The sequence below is a fragment of the Aythya ferina genome (assembly GCF_964211825.1).
Source record: "Aythya ferina genome assembly, chromosome: 7".
Classification (NCBI taxonomy): Eukaryota; Metazoa; Chordata; class Aves; order Anseriformes; family Anatidae; genus Aythya; species Aythya ferina.
Genome location: NC_140302.1, coordinates 4,897,081 through 4,915,881, shown reverse-complemented (window position 1 = coordinate 4,915,881; position 18,801 = coordinate 4,897,081). Strand labels below are relative to the sequence as shown.

At 50.7% G+C, this 18,801-nt stretch overlaps 1 protein-coding gene across 2 annotated transcripts in view; it reads right to left on the bottom strand.

Moving 5' to 3' along the window:
- HK1 (hexokinase 1) overlaps positions 1-18,801 on the bottom strand; it is a 31,685-nt gene that overhangs the window by 12,560 nt on the left and 324 nt on the right. The window contains exons 1-8 of one of the 2 annotated variants that reach the window (XM_084525053.1): positions 15,489-15,508; positions 14,253-14,415; positions 10,385-10,533; positions 5,769-5,888; positions 3,246-3,341; positions 1,880-1,979; positions 1,603-1,786; positions 926-1,081 (exon numbers count right to left, since the gene is read on the bottom strand). In XM_084525053.1, coding sequence (XP_084381179.1) covers positions 926-1,081; positions 1,603-1,786; positions 1,880-1,979; positions 3,246-3,341; positions 5,769-5,888; positions 10,385-10,533; positions 14,253-14,394 — 947 coding nt within the window. In that variant the 5' untranslated portion in view covers positions 14,395-14,415; positions 15,489-15,508. Of the gene's footprint in view, positions 1-925; positions 1,082-1,602; positions 1,787-1,879; positions 1,980-3,245; positions 3,342-5,768; positions 5,889-10,384; positions 10,534-14,252; positions 14,416-15,488; positions 15,509-18,801 lie in introns of those variants that run through there. The other variant, XM_084525052.1, reaches the window with a different exon arrangement.

The following is an 18,801-nucleotide window of genomic DNA, read 5'->3' as shown; positions in this document are numbered from 1 at the left end:
TCTTTTCAGGCTTTTCCAGCCTCCCTGACTTTCTGCCTCTTGCACTCAGTTTTCCCACATTAGCACCCAGCCTGAGAGCAAAGTTTCTGGCAAAACTTACTCACGTACCACTCAGTCATTTCCAAGACAGAAAAGGAAGGTGTATATCTTGCCATCACTAACTGCACTCCCACACATCTTTTTAAGGATTCCTGCGTCTTGCTAGCATCAGCTGGAAATTTGAAGTGGCACAGGAGTGCGCTCCCTGTCTGTAACCAAAGTGCTCTTTGGGGAATGAGGTGGAATTTCAGGTCAACTTTTGCTCTCATTAACTGAATTCCAAAATTGGAAAGCTGGCCCGGTCCCTGCAGCACGAGCTACCCCAGCGATGTGAATTTTAACACCGCGGGGGGCAGAGCCAGTAAGTGCTGACCGAAAGGGTGATGACACCGTAAGGAACCAACTGGCGCATAGCTCAGAGGTCGCCACGCAGCGCCCAGCACTGCCCACGAGACTGAATGCTCTGCCTTGTCACACTCATTTTCTTTCTGCCCAGCGATCCCGTGGAGACAGCGAGGAGCAACACAAGTATTTGGTAGGAGGCACTAAGCCAATTCACTCCCACGTTTAGCTGCAGGCTAGCAACGTTTAGGTTTTTGCCATCAGGGTGAGCGGCAGCAGAGGGCGTAGCTTGTGGCTGCAGGGACTGGTGGTGCCTCCCAAAGCAGAGGGAAGGAGAAACCTGCCACCTCCCAGCTCACGGGAGCTGGTGGCTTGGAGGAGAGGATGCTGGCTGCCTTCTGGGGATCCCCACACGCTGGATACACACCCCACGGGATGGTGCCAGCTACCTCCAATGCAGCACATTCCTCCACAAAGCAAAAAAGTAATGCTGGAAAATTAACAGGCAGAGTCATTTGGAACCCAGGGAGGGAGAGGTACTCACTTTTCTATGGCAGAAACATGCTTTGTCTCAAACTTCCCTTTGGTGAGAAGCTCGGGGGTGATTCTCCCTTCAAAGAGCAGCCCCTCCTTGGCCATCTTCACCAGGATGAGCCTGACCAGCTCCCCCATGTACAGCCCGCTGACCATCTTCTCAAACCTGCAGGAGAGGGCAGCAGCAGTCACCCAAGGGTCCACAGGCAGCAGCAAGAGGCAGAGCCCAGCTGTACGCCTGCCCCAGCACAGGTAAAGTCAAGCTTTCTTCAACTGCTGACTTCATAACATAAGTGGAAAGAGATTTTTTTTAATTTCCCTGGCTCCAGCAAGGGCTACATTGATAAGCTGTGAACTGAAGCTGATAGAGTAAAAATCAACAGCCCTAACTAGGACCGTGGCAACCCTGACCAGATCCTTTCCTCTGAAAACAGCTGCTAAGGGAGAAATTTTGAAGTAATGAGCAAACCGTTTGGGGCCTGAAGACTCCAGCCCAAGCAGGGCTGCCCGGTCACCTGGCATGGTGCCTGCGCAGGGAACATGCACTCTCCTCCCAGCAGATGGCAAAATGTGGTTCTGCCTGGACCACGCCACCATCCCCTAGCATCAGTGAGCGCAAATGTTTCGCCTGAATCATACCACATGTCAGCAAAAGCCAGAGAGCTCGTAAATAACCGCCTCACTCACAGCTGCTTCCCAGGATTTAGGGATCCGCGGTCGATCTCTCTGTCGAACTCGGTCCTGATGTCCTCTAGTGAACCGTCATCTCCGAAGGCCCCCCACTCCGTGTTAATGCACATCCTGCCCTCGTCGCCTTCCACCAGGTCTATGTGCCGCATCTCCTCCATGTAACAGGCGTTGGTGCCAGTGCCTTGAGGGAAAGAACGTGAAAGGGCTAAGCAAAGAGGCCAGGCAAAGGGAAAAAAGCCACGTGCACGCTGCTGCAGCAGTGTGTGTGTGTTACCAATGATCAAGCCAACTTCACAACGCTGGTCATCGAAGCCGCAGGTCATCATCGTCCCGACAGTATCGTTCACAACAGCCATGATGTCTGCATCGTAGTCCTGGTGGGGGAACAAAACGTTACTTGTACCATATGGCTGCTCTGCGAAACGCTGCTGGTGTTTACCAGCGCTTCGCTTATACCCACTAATTCCCCAGGAAACAAATCATTTGTCTGAATACCACAGCTCAACTTTTAAATATCACCTGCTCCATCTGCCACTTCTCTACCCCATCAACCTGGGGCAGGGAGAAAAGACTTAAGGCACCAGGAAAACCAACAAACGGTTGCAGCGTGACTTCTAGAGGGCAAAAACCTGCTCTCACATAACACCCTTACGTGGGAAAGAGAAGGGGAATGCCTGAAGGAGGGAGGAACTATGTAGTTAGAAGATCGTGGAGTAATCTCATGCCATTTCTTGGAGCGTCAATACAGAAAATGCTCCCAAGATAACAAATTTCTCACAAAATTCACTTAAAACACATTGTTTTATTTCAAATTAAGATTTTAATAATAAGCATATAAGCAAATAATGCAATTAAATAAGCTATCCAAGTGACAAGCAGCCATTCCTTTCTAGTGTCTTCAGTGTTACTCTGTTTGGTACTAACTCTGATCACAGTAACTGGCTACAGTAATGCTGTTTGCTGACAGTGAAACTCAGGCTTACGTAAAAATCCACAGCTACCCAAATGGTGCAGATACTGCCCAGTTTCCAACAAATTTAGATGCTGAGTAATCAACATATCACCTGGTTGGGAGAATCATACAAGCCCAAATTCATCCCACCTCATGCTCAGTGCCTTTTAATTTGCCTAAATCAGCAACCTGGTCACCTTCATCCTCCATAAAAGCAGCAGGGAGAAACTGCAAGGAGCAGCACAGCTCAGTGAGCCTGAAATCCTTTCTCTTCTCTCTGCTCCTCTCCTCCTCCCCAGTGAGCCAGCTGCACGGCTCAGCCGAGCTGCTGGGGAGAGCCCAGACCACCAGAGGCAGTTTCTCTGGAATGGGAGGTGCAGGGATCACTGAAAAGGGCAGCTTTTTCTCGGTGTTTGGAGGGTGATTAAATTGCTGTAGTTGCAAGCACCAAACCAGAATGTAGTTTTGTGCTACGAGGAAAAATCACAGCTTCCCCACAGCAACACTGCGACAGCTCCACTTCCCCAGCAAGCAACAAAACACCTCATCTTCACACAAGAAAGCGGATCTGCACCATCACTCACATCCCATGCCCAAGCTGGCGATGTGAATGGTGCTCTCTGGCAAAGAACCACAAGTTTGCTACGACAGAGTTTTTAAAAAAATCAAGTAATAATGTACAATTTACCCCACGTTTCTTGATGGCCTTGTTCAGCAGCTTCACAACATCTGCTCCCTCCACTCCGCTTGCTTTGAAGCGCTTCGTCCAGGTTATCAGAACACCCTGAGAAAAGAAGAGAGCCATACTCAATACTTTGCCACTATAAGACATAATTTTTTTCTCCTTTAAAAACCAGATTTTGTACTCCAACATCATCTCCAGGTCTCTTTTCTTATGCAATCTACCAAAACAAATCTGAAGAGACCGAGTCCTTTATTCTCATTACAGTTAGCTGCAAGATGGGAAATGTTTTTCTTTCCTCTTCCTTGCTAGAAAACACTTTGTTTACATTTTGTATCTTCAGCCCACTCTTCTGCCTTCAGCTCCTTGATGTTTTTTCTTAGAAAGCCATTTAATCCTGTTGGGCCACAGAAATTAGCTGCATTCATAAAAAGCTGACTGCGCAGGACTGGCTAAAGGGAAGGGACGTGATTTTTGTATGGCCATGGCTCGGCTGCAATGGGCATCCAGCTGCTGCACATTTGCTGCCTGGAGTCCCAGTTGCCCAGGCTTGTTTCACTGGGAGATAATGCTTATGAGCTAAGGAAAACAGAAATACTGCAAACATAGCAAGGGTTAAAATGCTTAAATATGTATGTGGGTACCTGTGCTAAAAGCTAAGGCCCAGGATTTGGTGTAAATTAACATCTAATGGGCTATGTACTTATATAAAGGGTCGATATGCTAAGCTTAGGTGAAAAGTCTAAACATGAAAATAATTTCTATGCTGAAAGGATGAAGAGAAATAAAAATAAGGCAAGAGAACAACATTTAATATTTAAATGAAGAAGAACCTAAGCAAAAAGTTGGTGTGATAGATTAGAGTAGGAAAACCCGTCATACACCATGGCTCAAATAAAAAGGAAACCCTGGTATTGAATTCCTTGTCTGCAAACTGCCATTCACAAAGAACCTGGACATGGTTCCAATTCCAATGACGACATCTGATTTCTACTATTCAGATGATGCCTAGCTCATTCAGAACACTCAGTAAATAAGTCAGTGATACTGAAATAAAGATAAGAGCATCGACAGCAGTCAAGAGAAAGGACGACTGGGATCAGCTGAGCTTTTCATACCCACCACATAATTCACACCTATCACAACAGGAGCCTGGGAAGCTAAAAAGCAGAGAAGCTGAAGCCTGTAGGCACAAGCAGCTGCTGCCCAGGTGTACATCTGTCCATATATCAGCTTAAAAATCAACCACTTGTCCTGTGCGTGCTCACCCTCCAGATCAGGAGGGTCCTTAGCCCCAGAGCTACCCAGAAAAAAAAATCTAGTCCACAGAACCCAGCAAACCACCAAGCTCCTAAAATATCATGAAAACTCTTAGAAAACCTTCTTATCATAGGACACCCTTGCCTGCCTCTCTTTCCCTCTCCACTTTTTCTCTTTCCTCTACCACCACTTTTCTCTGAGTCTCTTTGGGTGCCCCCAGCCCATCCGTGTGCTCCCCCCCGCCCCTGCACCACACGAGCTTTAGTTTATCCATTTTGTGCAGCTAAACAAGGGTAACCCAGCTTCACACCTGCGTGCCCAGCACGGCTCTACTGTGGTCAGGTAGCTTGAGCCTTACCACGCCCCACGGCCAGACTGCAAAGCCGCATGAAAATGAACTCACCTCTTCTGAACCAACATGGGAAAAGGCACTTCTCTGCTCTGAACCACATTCAAACCCCGAGCTAATAAGCACCCTTGGCTTCAGCTCTCAGCATTGCTCAAGACGTATGAAACGTAATAAAAACCACTGCCTCACCTGGCCCTGCTCAGCACAACACCTGGGAGCTGTTGCAGCAGGCTACCTAGAGCCCTGGCAGCCAGCAGAGCAGGTCATGCTTTACCAGCACAGCCTCTTAGGGCTCAGATTTAACTTCCCCGCATGGATTTGCCCCCCCATTACCACAGCAGTGCTGTACCAGCAGGCTGCTGAGTCACTGGTGCTGAAATGAGCAAAATAAAGGAAATATTGGGGCACTCTTCTCATGGGAGTCACGTCAGACTGGAACATACAACGCTGGTTATTTGCATGCCTTTTTAAAGGACACTGCTTCCAGGTGTGCTATCCAATTCCTCTTTGCACTGAGCGCCCGGCTATTGGCACAGCTCAGCACCACTGCTTGCAAGGAAAACCCCCATCTGGATCAGTGTCCACATTCAGGAAGTTCGGCAAAGTCTGAGCAAATGCTGCTGGACCGGGTCCTTCCCAGTTATGCTCCATGGAGAGGAGAAAAAGGCTGCACACGAGCCAGGCAAAATTGCTGCTGTGTTTACACGGTAAGCCATAATACCGGAGAGGTCACGCAGAGGCAGCACAAAACATCAGCTGGCGCTTTGTCATCTGTTAATCAGCTCTTTCAAACAGAAACGTAAATACAAACACCAAGCCTCACGGTGAAATGAGACCTGTCTGGGACGCTGCTTTCATAGCAGTGAGTTAATAACATGGTGGCTCTTCTGCGTAGTAAGAAAATTGGGAAATCTTCTTACCTCATCTAGCTTGGATTGTCGGCACGGGAAAGAGAACGTAAACCCAACGGGTAACTTCTTGTCTTTGATTTGTTGTTTCTCCATAAAGTCTCCCAGGCATTCAGCAACATGATCAAAAAGCTGTAAGAAAGGGAAGAGCATAAAGCCATCACTAGAGTACAGTCTGGGGGAGAAAAGATTTCCAACTGCATATGAAAACCATCTGGGATGGTGAGAAAGGGGAAAATATCTGCTCCAGGTTTTTAAAGACATTTTAATGACAGAACTATGAAAATGCTCTCAGTCACTGGATGTTAACATCTTAATAATTAATAAATTATGAAATATGATGTCATTTTATGCACCCAACTCTGCATTGCATCTTTCACATCCGCATCAAAATGCTCTTCCAGAAACAAGCAGCGAACAGCTCTCCTGCCTGCCCTAACATTTGTGCTTAACATTTGATGAGAACAAAAGACACTTTTAACCTTTCAAGGACAGGAAGGACTATCTTAAAAGAACCTTTGGGGTCTGGTCCCACGTGAGGCTGAGCGCTTTTCCAGTGATGCACAGAAAATCAATATCCACTTCGCTCAAGCACTGCTGACACCAGAGAAGTCAGAAGTTGCAAGAGCCACCCAGGAGGACATCACCTCTCAAATCTCTTCCTAAAGCACACAGCTAACAAATGAAATGGAAACCTGGGGGATTTGTCTAAATGCTCTGAGAAACAACCCCAAATGGGAGCTTTTTCTGCCTTACCTAAGATGCTGAAGCCTGCAGGCAGCCAGTGCCAGGCTGCGGGTACCAGTTCCCACCCAGCAGCCCCTCATGGCCCCATGGGAGAGGCCAGGGAGCGCATGGCCCCAAAAGGGAGGGATGGCTGTCACACCAAGCTACTTGGGCAACCCCTCGGGTGGATTGCAACACTCAAAGCCAAAATCAAGCCCTGGCAATAAAAGCAACAAAAATACCCACCCATATCCACCTATAACAAAAAGCCATATGTGAACTGACCTGTACCCCAAATAGGTATCGAGCCTGCCAACAAGTCGCCTCCTACCCCAGAAGATAACTTCATATTTTGTTTGATTCCTTGCAAAAATTAAGTAATTACATAATACTTAAAAATAAAAATCTATCTGCAGTGTTGGCAGGCCAAGGCCGTGAAAACTGCCCAGAAGATTGGGGATAATTGGAAGGGAGTACAGAAAGATATCTGTTGGTTGCAATTAGCCTTCGCAGCTTCATTAAGAATAATTTACAGTCTCAGAGATAGGGCAGAGCACTACAGACAATTACGAAAACGATGAGGAATATTTTGCTGTTTGAAGCAGGTCAAGAAGTGGTGCGTGTAATGTGACAATTTAACAAACACCTTTAACCAATTCCTACTCTGAGATCGGATTGAATTAAGCAAAAGCACGGTGGTTTCCCAGGGAAAATGTTGCCAGTCCTTGTCCCAGGCACATCAAGGCCACTTCCCGGAGCACACACAGTGCAGCAGCACAGAAAGCAACACAAGCTGTGCTGCTGCAACACCGTTTTCAGCTGTCCCAACCATGGAGAGAGGAAAAGGAGTTACAAAAATAACTACAGCGAAGTAATAAAATACCACAATTTCTCAGGAGGAACACAAAAATAACAAGAGGATACGTCTCTATTATGTTTTCCATCTGAAAGAATCTTGCTGCATCGTGAACCTTATTAAACTCCCAGCTGCTACCAGGATTACGGATGAGAACCAGGGGCCAACTGCAATCCCCTCGGGAATTTGGAGAGCAGGAAACAGCAACATTGACTGAGGACATTGCTGCACAATCCCTCCCTTACGCAACAAACCACAACCACACAGAGACAGGGCCTGCTTTTCAGTTCCCTCAGCGATCCCAGATCACTCACAACAGTCCATACACTTGCTGGCATTTGCCTGTCAAAAACTCCACCTCCCCTGGTTAGCATCCAGCAAGCAGCACACAGCGACTCGTGCACGGGGAGTGCCAGTTACCCATTAGCCACATTCCTCGTGCTACGGTAGCTGGGTCTAGTCAGTAACGTCTGGGCTGGCTGTGCTACCGCTTCCAACGAAGCGTGGAAAAAAGGCATTGCTCAAAAGGAGGGGAAAAAGAAAAAAAGAAGAGAGGCATTGATGGATTTTGCTGCTGTCAAATATAGTATGGTTTCTGCCAAGGAGCCTTAAGGAAGATGGGTATGTTCCTACGCCCACCTTGACACCCAAACCTCACAAACAGGGCACAGCAGAAGCACCATCACAAGGTCCTGCGGAAGACGTGAAGCAACACAACCACCAGCCACCGAGCAATGCGGTACCGGCCCTCGCTGCTTCCCCTGGCCCTGGCCTCGCCTGCTCAGGTTGGGCTCCAAGAAGTTTCCGCAGGGATGCGCTGGGCTGGCAGCCAGCAGACTTTGGCAAGCAGCTGAAGATCGGAGCTGAGGCTCAGCCTCTTGAATAGGGAAGACTTGAAGGAGCGAGGAGCTCACGGCTTCAGATCAGAACAGCCACAAATCCAAACCCTACCTCCAGCAGCAGCAGAACACACAGAGCTGAAATCAAGCCTTGAGCACACTCCCATTTGCTGCGTTGACACAGAAGACGGGATTCTTGCAAGTTTTAGACCTGCTATTACACTGTGGAAGTCGATGAGAGTTTTGCCCTTGACTTTGACAGGGAACTGTCTCTGACTAGCAAAGGTGGCAGCCTGCACCTGACATCGAAGTGTGAAGGCAATGAAGTAGAAAATATCAAACTGAACTGTGCCATTGAGGCATGAGGCCATAAATCGCAATCCCTTCAATAAGCTGATTACATATCAGGCTTTTAGAGTATAATTCAGTGAAGTTAATGACACAGCCTGCTGAAAAACATTAGTGGCCTACCCTGTGCAGGCAGTTCAGTCCTGTCCAAGTATTCCACTAATCTGGCTCAGAGATTTCGCAGTACCTCAGCCACAGGCATCAGTCATAAGCATCAAACCACCACCTGCCTGTGCTCCTCCTGGGCATCTGCCATGTTTTCCTGTGAAGTCTCTCATCGAGCGTTTTCGTCGAGGTTGCATATTGTCACAGGACGCCTTCAGGCCTGGATGCAGTTCTGATGACGTTCACCTCTTTTTTTTCCTGTTAAATACTGGGAGCGACTGTCCACCAAGGCTCACTGGAAACCTTCCTTGCTTCCCTTCCCGTTCAAAAGCCATGACGAAAGCTATCAGCCTGAGCTCCAGGCTGCTGGTTCCCGACAGCCAAATGGCCTTGGGATATTTAAAAATTAAAATACCAACACAGCAACACCCGGGAAAGAATGCAGACCTGATGTCTCCTCTCCCAGCTTCTCCTTAGTGTCCTTATCACCTCTCCAGCAAGTCTCACCCTAAATCAGCCTGCCTGCACTGCCTGGGGCAGACGCTTGCCTCCTGGCTGTGCATGCAGCCCTGCTGCTTGTTGGCCTCCAGCCTCTGACCCCCCCTTCATGGAGGGGCAGCCCCAGGCTCCAAATTTGCCTCCTTGGCAGCCCACCTGACTTCTCTGCTTCCAGCAGTAACAGGCAGCGTAGCTCAGCTCCCCTCCAAAATCTTTCCATGGGAAAGCTGCTGCACGGCCTGTCACAAAGCAACGATACTAGGAAAAGTCTTTAGAAGAAAGGTATTTTATTGCTGCAGTTCAGATAGCCCAGCAATACTCCTTGCAAGCCATGATTGCCATCTCACACGCACCTTTACAAAGGTAGCAGCACTTACACACCTTAAGGATGCTGAGGTGGCTACAGAAAATATATTAAGGATAGAAATGCTGCTTACTTTTTGTTATTATTACTCTTTTGAAACAAGCTTTAAGTTTTCTGCAAGCCTCTTGTTATACTTTTAAATGGCATCCTATTCTAGTAAAAAGTGTAAAAACCATGCTTTTTCCAACTATGAAATTACTTGTTGTCTTACACTGACACAGAGACAAAGCTACCCGTAAAACATTCACTGCAATCTGCTTCCTGATTATAAAAAGAAAACAAATTCTTCCAACCAGCACAACTTGAAAACCAAGTAAGTGGATTCAAATATTTTCTACTCTTGGAACGTGGGGGACCAAGAAAAAAAACAACAACAAAAAACATCATTTCTTCAGCAGAAATTATGTTGAAGTTGTCCCCAAATACCTTATCAGCTTCCTGTACTGTTTCTAACGTACTTGTACCCTTCATGAATGCTGAGTGGATCAGACTGCCAGGACAAATATTTGGTTGTCGGGATTTTCTGTCCCCCATCTAGTGTTAAAACCACAGGGCTGCTCTGGCTATCTGCTTACCAAGGCCAAGTTGTTTTCCTGCTCTCCGTTCCTACCTCCAGAAGGTTAATTTACTATAAAAGCCAGAATTCTTATTTCTAGGCCAGTTTTCTCCTAACCGAGGCAGAAGTGTCCCACACAGTGACAGCAGAGCTGCAGCACCCAAGAATGCCCTGTTACTTGTTTATTCTCAGCGTTGACAAAGAGCTGTAGCGGGGTCCATGCATGTTGTAGGTGCAGCTGATAAGATGATAAGGTCAATCTTGTGCCCTTTTTCTAAAACGGCAGTGGGAAAGCAGCTGATCTTTCAAGAGAAGTCATAAGGAGGAGGCACTTACCCGTGTCCCGCTGCCGTGCATGATATCTTCAGGCGTGTTATAGATTTCGCTTTCCATTTGTACTGTCTGCTTCTTTTCGTGCGACACCTTCACCCGCAGAATGCGAAAGTAAGAACCACCGAGATCCAGAGCAATGAAATCTCCTTTCTCTACGTGGAAAACAAGACACAAGCGATTAAAATGTGTAGGCAACATAAATGTGTGGGAAAAAAAAAATAAGCTCTAGTAAGTATAATGCACAGGCAAACACACGGTTCTTATAGCAAGCAAGTTCTCAGCTGCAGGGCATCCAGGTGAAGTCCTGCACCACTGAAGGAGATATTTGGAATTGGTTAGGCTTTGTAAGCTCCTGAACACATCCCCAGGAGCCAGGGAAAAAGTTAGGATACCCTCATCTCCCTCTGTAGTGGAAAGGAATTGGGATTTAAAAGGTCTGGAGCCAAAACCAGCGTACCCCCACTGTCACAGACTCCAAGGTGTAATTCAGGTGACAGATGTGTGGGCCAGCTACCCGAGAACTGGCACTCTCAGTCCCCCTGGAGAGCAAGGCAAACAGATTTAACCGAACCGCTTCTGCTATCTTGTCTTATCAAAGAGGAAGCAAACAAAGACAGCAATCACTGAAGTCTGTGAAAAGATAATTTTGAGGAAAGCAGTGCACACACCTTATCACACAGCTGTGTGCGTTCCGGCTGCAGTTAATCACTGCAAGCATTTGCCATTTTCTAGCTAAATGCAATGTGGAGAAACCTAGCAGGTGGGAAGGCCAGTACCTGCTGACGTACCGTGTCACTTCAAACTTCAGCTCAGCTCCTGGAGCCTTCTGAGGCCACGCTGCCACCAACACATCGTGTATGCACCTTACCCAGAGGATTTCCAGATGCAGACTTGTCTCTGAGGTTGCTGTGCCCAATCTCAGGCCCAAACTCCTGAAGCCTGACTCAGTGCCCCACTCCTCCTCATTGCCCCGTGCACCTCCAGGATCCCCATCCCACTCAGCACAGCTGGCAGGGGCGTCCCTCGGGGCAGGACCTCGAATGGGAACAGCCAAAAGAGAAGCAAACACACTGCAAAAGGCTTCCTGGTTTTCCAGTGCTGCAGTGTAATACAGCAAACAAAGCACCACCGGGGGAGAAACGACAAAGAACAAGAGCCTGAATACAGAAAACCTGACAAAAAGACAGTGGGAGCCCACAGCTCCTACCGAGCCTTGTGATTTTACGATGCAACCGTCCCTTCATGCTGCTTAAGACAGGGGCAAACTCAGAGGTCCCAACATAAGATCACGCAGAGCTTGTCTACCTGTTTCGGAGCTTTAAACACTGCTTAGCTCCAGTACAAACGTCCTGTCAAACATGTAGGCAGCCAGACTGCCTGACTGGGGCTTGCATAACGAATTCAGCTCCTCAGCCTTCACTGGGACAGGGCTGGAAGAAAAGCATTTAGCACAAGTACCTCATTAAGCCGAATACCTGAATACGCGTCCTCATCCTGGAGTATCATTTGTCCAATGTAAACCATTACCTCCGATGAATAATGAAAAATCAACACTGGACCAGATGGCCCTTCTTCAAGCCTCCATGCCCCAGTAGCACTTCAAACAAAGAGTGCACTTCAGCAATATCTCCCTGGCAGGAAACTAACAGATTAGCCCGTCTGATTTCCAGCGCAGTCAGCTCATCACAAGGTAACATTTAGCAAGGAGTTATCCTTCTGCATCAAAAAGAAACGCCTTTGAACGCAACATAGAGCTTCCTATATGCAAAAGAACAGTTTTCTTTCCAAATATTTCAGGAGCAGTATCTAATCTATACTTTATAAGACAAAAACACAAAGCTGCTGTAAATTAATTTAGGCAGATCCTTTGGAAGCGTTTTGAAATAGCTTCCAATGTTGTTCAAGGCACTGCGGACAAAACCTCGTGGCTTTCATAGACTGAACCACTCTGAATGAAGCAAAAGGCCCTGCCAACAACAACATCAACACAGTCGCAAAAAAATGACTCAAAGGCTCCTTGTTAATGGAGTACACGAGCACAGACCCGAAACCAAACAACAGCATTTGTCTGAGCAGCCAGCTCTCAGAAAAACGATCACACTCGAAGGGAAGGGCTTAAGAGATGGAAATCAGAGAGGGGCCAGAGAAAAGGACGGGGTTTCAGCCCTGGGTGCTTATGGAAGGAGAGCTGAAGGCAGAAATTGTGGTCAGCCAGGAGCCACCCTGGGCACCGCAGCACAGACACATCCCGAGCCCGCCCGGAGCCTTTGGAGGCAGAGGGATGGGGACAGGGACGCTGCGCCTGCCCTGATGTGGCCAGCGCGAGCAGGTGAGTCAGGGAAGGCGATGCCATGGCACCGCCCACAGCAAATATTCCTCCTCGGTGGGGCCAGAACGTGCCTTTCCCAGGAAAACAACGCAATGCTTCTGCTTGTCCTTCCAGCAGCTAGCCAGGGAGTCGCTCGCAACCTGCGTACACAGACGACGAGCCAGGCACACAGAGATCGTCCGGGGCAAACCACTGCCTTGCTCTAACTCCGTGCTGCAAACACAGCGAGCCTTAGAAAGCGATCTCTCACACCGCTCCTGGCCAGGCACACATCTCTTTTCCTCGTGACGTATCTCCCAATCTCCCCAGTTTGTACCACAAAACAGCCTGCAAAATTACGCGACTCACTGCAAGCGGCTCTGATTTTCAACCCCGCAGTGCCTGAGGGACCTGGGGACAGGTTTGTACTCAGCTGAACTCAAGCATGCGGGAAGGAAAACCGGGGATCTCAGAAAAAAAAGGTTGGGATTTCCCACAAAAGCCACCTGGCAGCACTTGCACAAGGTCACCTCACCTGCAGTCCCGTAGAGAAAGCCCTGCCTGTGACCCGGCGGTGTGCAGCCGCGAAATGGTTGCCTTTCTCAGCAGACTGCAAGTCTCAACGCAACATTTCAACACAACAGCCAGCAGCGCTCATTTAAGGGAAACACAGGGTTCAAGCTTGTTCTCCCTTTAGGCAGACAATAGCATTTCTATTAAAAAGCATAAGGTGGCAGAAAGCAACAGCAAAGCAGCACTATCGGAGATTTCCACCTGCCAGACAGCTCCAACTACTGCAGGCGTCTTGTTCCTTCACCCAATCGCTACTTGATCTTAACTCAAAAAAGCCTCAAAACATGCAAGAACTGTTCAACAGCTGAAACTGTGTAATTGCTGCACACGGGAACTTAATTTGTGGAGGCACCAAAATACAGTTAACGAACTCACGCTACGGGAGATGGAAACCCGGTGTTAACATTAAATAATAAGCATTTATAAAAGTATTTATATACTCTATAGAGAGCTTTGGTTTGTTTGCTTGTTTGTTTTTATAAATACTAAAATAAATACTAGGTTTAATCTGAGGCTCAAATACCAATACAACATCTTTTTGGTTTCTGATAGCTCAGCAAGTACGGGTTCGTACTTCCACTGGGAAAAATAAGTAGGAAAAGAGAGGTTGAGTCAAGCAGAATGACTAAAAGCCGCTATATTTGCTAGGACTAAATCACATGAACATGAGCTGCATAAATCAGAAATCTTATGCGAAGTACTGGTTCTTGGCAGACCAATCCTTGTGGAAGTGTCACCTATCGGCTGCTGGTGGGGGGACTGACAGGAACGGCTCTTCTGCTGCCACCAAAGCCGGGCTGAGACAGGAATCACAAAACCCTACAGTTTCTGTGGGAACAGCCCTGAGCACAGAGGGGAGGTTATGTCCAAAACGTTGTCTGGGCTCACCAGGGAGCAAATTGCTCTTGTTGTTCTCAGTAGTGCTTTGGTGTATTTCTATCAGGTGTTCCCACCATACTTTATAGGGAAAACAATTTCTCAGCCCCTTACCTGAGCCGTCAGGGATGGACCTCACGAAGGTGGGAAGCATTTTCACCGTGGCCGTGGGGTTGAAGTCTCGGGAGAGGCCGTTCTTCATCTCCCTCCTGAAGCGAGCCATGATGTCGATCAGCGTTTCGTCGGAGAGCCGCATGGCGTAAAGGTATTTATCAATCTGGGGAGAAGGACAGACACCACCACAGGGTGAAAGGCTACCCCGAGGTGCCCAAGCAGAGCCATACCACCCTTTAATTACAAGAACAATGCACTGTCCCTGCTTGGCCATGGGGCTCTGCCCAAGCCAGCAACCCAGCTGAGCGCTTCGTGCCTCGTCTTTTGATACAAAATCAAGGAAAAGGTACAAGTGTTATGACTTACGTGGCCTGTAAGTCCATCCTGCTGCCTTCCCAAGGCAAGGCCCAGTCCTCCATCGCTCTGCCTTCTCCTTTCCCCAAGGAAATTTCACCCACAGCCTCACACTTTGTCTCCAGCCCTCCTCCCACTTCTCATCTCTCCTGGCTCTCTGCGAGCTGAGAAGCTGAAGCTCAATACATCTCTTTTTGCACCTTGTCCGAGCTGGGTGCATCGCCGCAATCCCCAGAGGTGCCTTGTAGCGAAACCTTTCATCATGAAGGGCTCGCCACAGCGGTTCCAGCACTGTGCTGCCAGCTGAGCCCCCATTTCTGTGTACCAGGCCGTTTTCCCTGTCCTGCTCCAAACAAAATCACAGCCAGAGGCTCAGCAGAGACAGAACGGCACTGTGGGCAGGTGGCGTCTGCCTCCTCCACGCACAACATCAAATTACAAGGTGTTGACTTCGCCCTCGTGGTTTCCGAGGAAGGAAGTTTATCTCCCTGGAAAAAGGAGACGGTTCCAGTTCTGCAGTAATAATACTTTCCATAGTATTACGCCCGTCTTTATCATCAGGAAGAGCGAGAGATGCTTTGATGGCTCGCAAACACAACTTGGCCTTGCGGGGTTCTTGCTAAACGCACGTCCCACCCCTTTCATCTCAGCTGCCAGCCCGTTCTTGCCTGGTCTCATTATCTGCCTTGGAAATTTGGTTCCGCAAACAGTTCAGACCGAAGCCACACCTTTGGGATCACTTTGTGCTTGCAGCTCAGTGGGATCAAGAAAATAAAACCCTGCCCATGTCCTCCGTCCCCAGCAAAACTGGAAGAGCCACCTCGTGTTAATGGCCTCGTGGGCCATTCCTGCGCTGAGGCTGGAAGCCTGGAGAGTGCTCACCTCTCCCCTGACACGGCTGGGCATCAATAAAACTCCCCTCGTAAAACCCATGCACGCAAACGCCCCGTACAGCTGGGACTTTGAGACGGGGAGCGATGAATAATGCCGTGGGTGAGCAGGACGCGCGCCATCCAGATGCAATCAGACCCTAAAGCTCCCATAAAAGCAGCTCCCCGGGAAGCGGTGCCGCACGTAGCCGAGGTGCCGATAGCTGATAGCCTATCTCCCCGTGCCAGGCGCCCTCACGCCGTGACCAAGCACTTCCACAGCCGGGCATGGACGGCACCACGGGCTCCCCGGCCTCCTCCTGACCCATGGGGACAGCATCCCGGGGTCCTGGCCGCGTCCCGTGCCACCCAGCTGGGCCGACAGCCCCGGCACGGCCCCACAGTGGAGGCAGAGCCTGGCTGGGCTCCGCCGCAAGCCCTGCCGGAGCTTTTTTTAGCCGCGGCGGCTGAGCAGTGATGTCAGAGCCTGAGGTTGTTCCCTTTTAAAGCAGGGGGGGGCCTGGGACTGGTCAGGCTGGCGGCAGCCCACGCCGCCACTCAGGGGCCTGCTCACACGAATCCAGGCCTGAAGGGCTCAGCCCCACCAAAAGCCCTGGTGTGAGCACAGGTTTGGGGGTTTGTGCCCTGGGGACCAGCCGAGCCCACGCTCCCCAAATCTGCAGCAAGGGGAAAGGGGAGGGAGGAGCCTTTTCCCCCCTGTGCAAACACAGCCCAGCGGAAAGCCGATCTCGGCCTTACCACAGGTTAGTGGCAGGGACAGAGGCACCCGGGTGGACCCACAGCCCCGAGGGAGCTGGGGCTGGCAGAAAGCAGGAGCGATTTGGGGCAGGCTGTGTGGTCAAGGAGCAGAAAAGGCTCCTTTCTTTAGCTGCCACCTCAGAAGGGCATCGTCCCAGCGTGCTGCTGCGGGAGCCCTCCAAGTGCTCCATCAGTTTTTCCTTTTCCATTTTTTTTTTTTTTAAGCAGACAGAATTTGCAAACCGGTTTTTAAAAATAGGATCTCGCAATCCAAACCACACGCGCCTAAGTTTTCTCTCTCACATAAATAAAGGCTCTTTGTACGCGGGGAGAAGAATTTTTTGGAATCCCAAAATCGCGGGAGCCTCCGCGGGACGCTGGGAACGCTGCTGAGTGCGGAGCCCTCGCGGCCCTTCCTCAGACACGTGCCTCATTCCTGGGACGCTGACTGCAGGCGGTGGTATCCAAGAGCAGGGCAATCCCATCACAACCCCAGAAATCATTAGCACCTACTCTCCCGACAGCTTTGCAGGAGCACCCTTTCCTGTGTGAACCACTTTTGTCGTGCTCTGCACACCTTTCGGCAGCAGGAATATTCACCAGGAGCTGAAGCGTGTTGAAACGAGTCGTTTAGGCACCCTGAAACCGCTTGTGCTCGCCTCCCATTTATCAGGTTGGTTCCTAAAATGCCTAAAATGCCTCTGTAGGGGCAGGTCACGTTTCAGGGGGGTTTAATACCAATTCTTTCATTTCGCACCTCGCTCCATCACCTTCTTTTCAAGGTTAATGATTAAAGCGTGGCTCCCGATTGCAGGACTCTTTGTGTTTTCCTTCCCTCACCAGGCAGCACGACAGAGAGGTTTTGTTCCCCTGGCAGGCGGACAGAAAGCAGGCAACACCTAGAGGCTCCCTTCCCCAGCGCCAGCCGCTGCAGGTCCAAACCTGCTGGAGCCAACAGGAGCTCGCTCCGCGGGCACTTTCACAGCAGCTCTGCTGCTCCTGGGCCAGCAGCACAGGCAGCAGGGACACCCCTGTAACAAATCCATCCCCGAATTCACCTGCTGGGCACTCGTAACACTCTCTCGTCCCTCCCACGCCCTTCAGAGGCATGCTCAAGGTGACCCGCCGCCCGCACCAGGGAGGCTGAGCACGTCAAAACCCCAGGAGTGAGGCCAAGCCCCACGGGACCAACGCCTGGAGCTGCAGCCCCCGGCCGGCTGCGAGCACGCAGCAGCAGAAGGCGAGCGCTGCTCTTCCGGCAGCAGGGAGCAGAGGGAGGGACCTGCCGCGGAGCCCCGCACGCACGTACTCCGGCGAGCCGAGACGGGGCCAAATCCCACAAGCAGCACGCTGAGACGGAGCCCAAAGGGCCTCGCGGGGTGGCAGGGCGGCCAAGTGAGGGGGCTCGGCCTCTGCTCGGAGAGGATGCAGACAGGAAAAGCTGCCTCACGTCCTCCAACGCCAGCAGTCTGGTTTCTTTAATTGAGTTTTATTTCGCTCTCCCCACAAAACCAGAGGGCTCTATCTGAAGGCTTCCCCTTGCCACCAGACAATAGCGGCCTCGTGGTGCCAAGGCAGCCCTCGATACACGACCCATGGGAGCACCACCGAGTGTCCCCCGTGCCTGCAGCCCTCTGATTCTCCCCCTCGCAGCCTTTCTGCTGCTCCTCGGGCAGCGTGCAACCTTACGCTTATCTGGGCTTGCTAAATATAACAGGCACAGCGAGACGCCCAAGGCCTTACCCAGGCACGCACGCCTGGCGCGGGCACGGCGCGGCCAAATCCCTCAGGAACGGGGAAAAAAAGGGGCTGGGGGAAAGGCCGAGCTGCTGTATGGGGGCAGGAGAGGCAGGGAGCTGCCTCGCGAGAGCTGCTGGGTGGAAAAGCAGACCAAATCCACCGAAGGAGATGGGGAAGGCAGGGGGTGCAGCCTCGGGTTTTATCCGGCAGAGGAAGGGGTGCAGGTGGGCTCTGAGGTGTAGGACAGGTGTAGGACAGGGCCCCCCGGGGGCCTGGTGCTGTCTGTGGGGTGGGAGGCACAGCACGGCCCTGCTGGGGCGTCCTCCGAGCGCTCCGGGGATGCTTCCTTCGGTGGGTGCTCGCCGCGCACGTAGCAGCGCCGGAGGAGGTGGCGAGGGGAAGCCTCGGCTTCGTGACGTCAGCCCGGCCCCAGCGCGGGGCTGGGGGATATTTGCAATCATTTTCCCCCTTCGCATCCCCAGCCCCGGGCTCTTGGCTCCCCGCAGCCCCGCTGGGCCCTGCAGTGCCGTGTTTTCCTCCACCCCACGCTCCGCGCCCGCTGCCCTGGTGGTGCTGGAGGCAGCCCCCTAGGGCTAAAGGCAGCCCGCAAACACCCCCAGGAACATTTCCCCTGCTCATCGCTCCCCAAAAATTCAGGGGCGGCGGCGAGATGCAACCCAAGAGCCAGCTGCAGGCCATCGCCTTATCCCCATCACCCCACGCAGGAGCCATGGATGCCAGGGGGAGGAAGGGACATCCATCATCACCATCATCATCCTCATCCTCGCTGCCACCATCCCCATCGCCCCGCATCCCCCGGGGGGGCT